At 41.9% G+C, this 8,140-nt stretch overlaps 1 protein-coding gene across 2 annotated transcripts in view; it reads right to left on the bottom strand.

Annotated features, from left to right (window-relative positions):
- LOC122563564 (synaptotagmin-like protein 2) overlaps nucleotides 1-8,140 on the bottom strand; it is an 86,292-nt gene that overhangs the window by 19,820 nt on the left and 58,332 nt on the right. For both annotated transcript variants that reach the window (XM_043717459.1, XM_043717458.1), the window contains 3 exons: nucleotides 7,107-7,217; nucleotides 3,566-3,732; nucleotides 3,220-3,322 (listed from right to left, as the gene is read on the bottom strand). In XM_043717459.1, coding sequence (XP_043573394.1) covers nucleotides 3,220-3,322; nucleotides 3,566-3,732; nucleotides 7,107-7,217 — 381 coding nt within the window. The remainder of the gene's footprint in view (nucleotides 1-3,219; nucleotides 3,323-3,565; nucleotides 3,733-7,106; nucleotides 7,218-8,140) is intronic.

Here is an 8,140-nt window from a genome sequence, read left to right as displayed (position 1 = left end):
GAGATGAAGGTGATAGGTCAGGGGGGAGAGGGTGGAGTGGATAGGTGGAAGAGGGGCTGGGCAGGTCGGACAAGTCCGGACAGGTCAGGGGATCGAGTTGCTGGAGGTTAGAAGCTAGGATGAGGTGGGGGAAGGGGAAATGAGGAAACTGTTGAAATCCACATTGATGCCCTGGGGTTGAAGTGTTCCGAGGCGGAAGATGAGGCGTTCTTCCTCCAGGCGTCTGGTGGTGAGGGAGCGGCGGTGGAGGAGGCCCAGCACCTCCATATCCTCGGCAGAGTGGGAGGGGGAGTTGAAATGTTGAGCCACTGGGCGATTTGGTTGATTGGTGCGGGTGTCTCGGAGATGTTCCCTAAAGCGCTCTGATAGGAGGCGCCCAGTCTCCCCAATGTAGAGGAGACCGCATCGGGAGCAACGGAACCAAAGGGTCTGTTTCCATGCTGTACATCTCTATGACTCTATGACACTACCCTGAGGAACTTCTGTAGTGATGTCCTGCAGCTGAGATACCTGGCCATTACAACCATGACCATTTTTCTACGTGTCAGGTATTACTCCAACTACTGGAGAATTTCTCACCTGATACTCATGGATTCCAGTTTAGCTAGGGTTCCTTGACATCACACTCCGTTGACTACAGCCTTGATGTCAAGGGCTGTCACTCTCACCTCACCTCTGGAATTCAGCTCTTTGTCCATGTTTGAACCATGGCTGTAATGAGGTCAGGAGCTGAGTGACCATGGCAGAATGCTCACTGGGCATCACTGTGCAGGTTATTGCTGAGCAGGTATTGCTTCGTAGCACAGTTGATGACACCTTCCTTCACTTTACTGATAATGGAGTAGACTGATGGGGCTGTAATTAACTGGGCTAGATTTGTCCTGCTTTTTACGTACAGGACATGTCTGGTAAGGGTAAACTATGCCTGATAAATTTAGTAGAATTCTTTGAAGATGTAACAAGCAGGATAGATAAAGGGTTACCAGTAGATGCAATACATTTGGATTTTTAAAAAGCATTCAGTAAAAAGGCACAGCACATGCAATTATTTACTAAGAAAAGAGAGTATGAAGTTGGGGGTATGGATAGAGGATTCGCTAAATAACAGAAAACAGTATGTTCAGGAAAAGGGAATATTTTCAGGTGGCAACCTGTAACCAGTGGAGGAGCCACAATTATCAATGATGGGGCCACAATTTTTTAAAACACATATTAATGACCTGGAGGAAGAAAGTGAATGTACAGCTGCCAAGTTTGCAGATGAACAGAAGGCTGGAAAAACACAGCAATCCAGGCAGCATCAGGAAGTGGAGAAGTCATGTTTTGGGTGAAACCCTTCTTCAAGACTGATGGTGGGTTTAAAAAGGGAGCTGCAGATAAAGGGAGGCGGGGGAGGCAGTTGGGAGAGGGTTTTGGGTGGGGAGAGGGGTGGAGTGATTAGGTAGGGATAGGTGAACATAGGTTGAAGGTATGACCTGGTTTGTTGATGGGAGGAATGAATCTGGTTGGTATCTGGAAGGAAGGGTCAATCAAAGAAATGGAAGAGAGGGGGAGGGGCTGGAAAGGGTCAGGAGATGCAAAGGGAGGTTATTTGAAACTGGAGAACTCAATGTGAGTCCTCTGGACTATATGCTGTCCAGGTGTAAAAGGAGGTGTTGTTCCTCTAATTTGTGGTCTGATTCGCTGTGGCAATGGATGAGACAGAGGATGGTCATGGCAAAAATTGGAGGAACAACACCTCAATGTCTGCCTGAGCAGCCTACAGCCCAGAGGACTCAACATTGAATAACAATAACCTTCCTTCCCATTTTCTGACACCCTTTCCAGCCACTCACCCCCCCTTCCATTCCTTTGACCAACCCTTCCTTTCAGCTACCAACAGGATTCATTCCTCCCATCGACCAACCAGGTTGTACTCTCTACCTGTATTTACCTATCTCTACCTCACCATTCTGCGCCTCTCCCTACCAAAACTCTCCCCCACATCCCCTTCAGTCTGCAGCTTCCCTACTACCCATCCCCAGTACTGGGGAAGGGTTATGTCCAAAATGTTGACTTTTCCACCTCATGATGCTGCCTGTCTACCTTGGATTAGAGATTTTAAAAAACTGCAGATGCTATAAATTGGCAGATGACAAAGTTGAGTGGGAAGGCAAGAGGTGAGGATGACACAGAATTAAAAGTGGGATGCAGGCAAATTAAATAAGTGGATGAAAACTTGGCAGATAGAAAATAATGTGGGAAAATGTGAGGTTACACACTTTGGCAGGAAGAATAGAGGAACTAAAAAGTTCTGAAACAGAGGAAGTCTGCAGAAAACAGCATTACAGATGGATTTGGGGGTCCTTGTGCAAGTCTCATAAAACTAACATTCAAGTTCAGTGGCTAATAGGGAAGGCAGATGGATGGTTAGCTTTCATATCAAAAGGAATAAAGTATAAAAGTAGGGACGTCTTGCTAAAACCATACATGCACATCACACTACACCTAGAAGACTGATCAATTCAGGTCCTCTTATCTAAAGAAAGATGTACTGGCACTGGAAATAGGCAAGAGAAGATTTACAAGGTTGTTGTAAGGTATTTCTTATAAGAGAGGCTGAGTAGGTTGCACCTGTTGGAGAGATTTGCCATGATCTCATCGATTGGCTGGTCAGATTTGGCAGGCCAAATGGGCTATTTCTATTCCTACCTCATATGGTCTTATGGATTAACTTGTTCAACAATAGGAATATTTTCAAGTCTTGTGACTTTTTTAATTACCAGAAGACATGGGAAGCTTATAGTTCTTGTTCCTGCCTCCATGGCAATTTCTTGGCAAAACAGTTGATTTGTGGAAAAAAAGGGCATTCCTTTTCTTCTATAGTACAAGTTGTTTTGATCATTTGAAATATGATATTCTTGTGCTTGACTTGATCAGATCAAAGTATAAAGCTTTGACTAAATGGCTCTCTTCACACCATATTCAAATTTTGTTTTCTTAAACGGCAAGAATGAAACATTTCAGTAGTTATTGAGTTGAGGCAAGGCAGAGTGTGGTGATGTCATGGAAGTGGAATTGATGGTCTTGGTGCTTGAATAAAGATATGCCATGTGGTGTTTCGGCATCAATATGATGAATATGTTGGGGTGTGTTAATTATATATCATGTAAACGTCATGGCATTTGTGTATGTTTTACTAACAGATGTATAAAAATTAAGACACCTAACTTATCTCACCTCTAATTTCTCATTGAATGTAGGATTCAATGTTTTTTTCTTCACTGAGGTTTTACGTTTGCTTCGGGATGATTTATCTGGGAGAAGATAGCTCTTCACATAGCTGTTAAGTGATCAAGTTCATAAAATCACTAAGTACTGTAGCCAGAAATACTTAAAACAAAATAAACCACTGTGTTTCACATACACACTTGGACATGGACACAGTCACACTTGGTGATTTTTGAACCAAATACAGTTCCACTTTGTGCCAATGTGGATCCCACCACCTCAATGATGTCAAGGTATCTGTGGAAATCAGTAAATTTTTGTAAAAGTTATATTTCTCCAAAGATTTTGTACTTACGGGTCAGAACGATTTTTCTTGACTCCAGCAAGATCATCACATTGCAAAACGAGAATGTGGAACTCATGAATTTTCTCATCATAATGCAGGGAAAAAGTGATACTACCTCTCACATCAACACTTCCAAAATCAGCACTGCTGTACAAACTCATCATACTGCTGCTGAGCTACAAGATAGAATACACAGTATCAGTTAGTGAAGCATCTGTTGTATTCCTTACCAAGACTTCAGGGCAAGAAAGATTTGTGCAATATAATGGATCCTATTACTACCATAAACATTTTGCATGATGAAGGAGCCTAGTATCTACATTTTCTTGCTCCCACCCAGCAGCTGAATACCAGCAACTCAAGTGGTTGCAGCATAAATGGCAAACTCTGCCTGTCTCATGTGTGACATTGAGATTGACATTAAGTCAGTTGTCTTCTTTGAATTTGAAACAGCTATTGGATGGCAAGTTTTCTGATACCAAATGGTGTACGAATGAGGAATATCATCAGCCTAATCAGCTTCAACCAGAAGGGTTATGAGAGAATTACACATACAGAAATGGTGCATGTGCTTTCCAAAGTAGACTTTGTGGAGAGAAGCTGCAATTGGATTCAACTACTATACACAAATGCAATCATATGATTTTCATCAGAGCTTGAAAATTGGAAGATATTCTGATAAAATCAAGAATCAAGCAAGGCTGTTATCTCTCTCAAGACTTGTATCAAATCTTTTTGCTGAGCTCATTAAGAAGAGTTCATAAAAGAGCAATAATCCTAGGCATTGGACACATTCAGTTTAAGGCCTCCTTTTACAAAGAAGGCATCACTTTAATGTACTCAGAATTGCTTTTGGTCCACAGGTTAAGAAGCATCTATGGCTAATTAAATTGGCCTGAGACAGAGTAAATCATTACAAAAGTAAGGCCATCTTCTTGGAAACTTGGCCTATCGATCCTTTGTCTCCATCACTATCAGATCAAGCTGTCAGAGTGTGCTGGGAATGTGATTTGGAGGGCCTGTAGCATGTGTCAAGAATAAAGAGGTGTACATAATTGGAGTCAAGTAGAAACTGGGAATATGGGAGTGATGGTTCCTCTTGGAACCCAATCAACTGTTGCAAGATACTGTTAGTACTTTTGATCATGGTGCAGGACCCATTCTCGAATTCTGTGTGATGACAATTATCCAAGCTTTTCTTCTAGTTTGCCTAGAGATTGAAAACGGACTTTGCCCACAAAGATATGAAACACGAATCTTCAGCTGAAGAGGAAACAATGTATCCAATATCACTCTCACCAATTGCCATCTTTGTGTATGGTTGCTTTATTGGAACAGGATAATCAAATGATATAATGTTCTAAAGCTCTATTGTCCCTAAACTCAAAAAAAAATTGTCTGCCATGGAACATTCTATTCAGTCAGACTATGCCAAATCATCTGTCATTCATAGAAAAACTTGTGTGAGAAACAACTGTGATGCTAAGCCAATCGGATAGTGGCCTACATGTCCTTGATGCACTTTGAAAAGGGGTATGAGGAGTTCTGTCGGATGATTCCCCAAGCAGATGGTTAACACCAGATACCTCTGGAATGGAGAACAGACGGTCACTTCTCTTTTTAAAATGTACATTTGCAAAGAACAAAAACTTGTGGTAATTTTTTTTGGTGAAGGTCCATCCTAAATGGCTTCATAACACAAGACTCTGTGCTCTGTGAAATGCTTCGAAATGTGTACAAAAATCCAATCAATTCATCTGTGGTCTGCTCAGAACTTGTTCCTATTTCAAAGTGAGAAGCGGTCTCTGACTGTATTGCTATCTGGCACATTCCAAACTTCAGGACTAGAGAATGTATTAATGCTTGATGCAGCCTTTGCAAAGGTTCTATGAAGAAAGGCTGCAGTTTAAGGGCCCCCACCATTGTACACCCTTAGTATCAGATTGGTCTGGTTGTACACAGGAGAAAAACAAATGTAGTGCAAATGTAGATGTAATCTGCATTATAGGTAGTGTCAGACACTCAAGACTACCACGTACTATTGTTAAATGGACTTGTATTGCAACATGTGAACTGCCATATTTGAACTATACTGTAATGATTATACTATAGGCCCTCCAACAGCTACAGAGACATTGAGGAACAAATATGTTGGCAGATAATGGAAAGATGCAATAAACACAAATTGGTCCTAGTGGGTAATTTTAGTTTACCCAATATTGACTGGGCCTCCCTTAGATCAATAGGCTTAGACAGGGCAGAATTTGTTAAATGTATCCAAGAGGGTTTCTTGAAACATTATGTGGATAGTCCAACTAGAGGAGGGGCCATATTAGACCTTATACTGGCTAATGGACCTGGCCACAAACATTCAGTCCTGCCATCACTGATCAGTAGCAGCAGTAAATCATCTACAAAAGTACCTTGCAGAAACTCACCAAGGCTCCTGATACAGCACCTTCCAAATCCACTATCACTACTATGCGGAAGAAGGGCGGCAAATACATGGGAACGTCATCATCTGCAAACCTCCTCTAATTCACACACCAGTTGATTTGTAACTGCACTGCTATTCCTTCACTGTCACTGAGTTAATATTCTGGAATCCCCTTGCTAATAGCTCTGTGGGTATACTTGAACCACTTGGACTGCAGTAGTTCAAGAACGCAGCTCACCACTACCTTCAAGGGCAATTAAGGATGGGCAATACACCCACATCCCATAAAAGAATAAGTTTTAAAAAATCACACAGTTTAGCCTTCTAGTTATGGGTCAGTACCAGCAGATAGTATATTGCTATTCAGTCTGCTCAATACTTTAAAGAAAGGATCTGACAAGGAGGGCAAATCTCCAGCAGCATCACAGTTTCATAAGCAAAAATCTTTTGTTCCATGCAATTTCTGTGTACAAACAGCCAGCACAATTCTTGCATTAATGTGTTCTGCACACTGCAATTACATGTGAACTTTTGAAAGTTCAAAACAAGCGATATAGTTAGCTTTGCTCAGGATTAGATTACATTATAGATTAGATTACATTACAGTGTGGAAACAGGCCCTTCGTCCCAACAAGTCCACACCTACCCACCGAAGCGAAACCCACCCATACCCCTACTAGCTTTGCTCAGGATGTGGACAGAATAACGTTAGTTCAATGATGTTCATGTGACATCCTGATAAATCACTATTTCGCTGTCAAACTTTTACTCTTGTGAAGGTGGAAGATATTATGAAAAGGTCACTCCTGTTAAATATCTAACTACAAGAAATCACAGCACTGTTGCTACACAGAGAAAGGTTCCCAAGCAACAGACACATCAGTACATTAATTCTTCCAAGTATCTTTGCCACATTTTAGATCGCATTCTAAATAGTCAATCAGTAATTTGTGAATTGCTAGAATATACCTGTACAAACAGTGGTGAGTTATACCTGGTACATCCCAGTACACAAGACAAAGATTGAAACCCATTGCATCCTCGAGCACACAAAGGTGAAACAAAATACTCCCAGCAGGGCATTCAGATTTTAGTATACTTCCGAATACTCACACTCGGGGATTTGAGATGTGACAGCCCGCTGTTAACATCCTCATCTTTTGTTGGTACACTGCAATCATTGTTGTGCAGGGAACAAGTATCACAATCGATCTCATCAGTACTCTGTAGTTGGCAAGAAAATAACTAAATGAAAACATGAAGTTGACCAGCTGGAAAACTCAGTCGTCACAAGCATCTCACCTCAGCAACCCATTGCCATCAGCAGCAAGACAATTAGAGTAACACTATGCTCCAACTTTATGAATACTGTGGGACCTAATGGAATACCACCAGCAATGTTGCCCCTGACCAGTGTCACTGAATCCTGTCAACATCATTGGGTTGACGGTCTGATTTTCCAGTGTCACTATACTCTCTCCTTCTGCTATTTCTCTTTCCAATTGTCTCTATCATCCCTCTATCCTTTCCTTTGATCCCTTTGACGGTGTTTCTTCTCCCCTCCACCAATACTCCACATCTGCCTCAATTTCCTTCCCCTTCTATCAATTCTCTCTTCCTTCACTCTGTCTCTCATTTGTTTACTGACTCTCATGCGCCCACCCTATTCACCCTACTCATTCCCTTTACTCACACCCCTCTATTCGTCTTCACCACTTATTCTCACTCTCTGTCTCCTCACATATTCTCATCACACTCAGTTCTCTCCCCTTAATACTCTCTCTCCACTTTGCCCCCCCACACTCTGTTGCCCTTTGTTGCCTATCCTCACAGTTCACCATACTCTTGCCCTTCATCCCCTATATGTTGTCTCACGCTTCATCCCCTCCACACACTTGTCCTTTGTCCTCCACACTCTTATCATTCATTCCCCACACTCTTACTCCTCCTGACTTTTCTTGCACTTTGCCCAACACTTCTCTCATTTTCATTTTCATTCCTGCCACTTGTTCCCCAATATGGTTTCACTATTCACACCCCCACATTCTCCTGTGCATCACCATCCTGACACTCTTGTGCATCGGCCCTTCATTTCACTGCATTTTATTGTATTTCCACTATAAAAGACACACTACCATAAAAACATT

Source organism: Chiloscyllium plagiosum, chromosome 27, assembly GCF_004010195.1.
Source record: "Chiloscyllium plagiosum isolate BGI_BamShark_2017 chromosome 27, ASM401019v2, whole genome shotgun sequence".
NCBI classification, from domain to species: domain Eukaryota; kingdom Metazoa; phylum Chordata; class Chondrichthyes; order Orectolobiformes; family Hemiscylliidae; genus Chiloscyllium; species Chiloscyllium plagiosum.
Note: the sequence above shows the minus strand (reverse complement) of the source record. Positions and strands in the feature narration are given on the sequence as shown.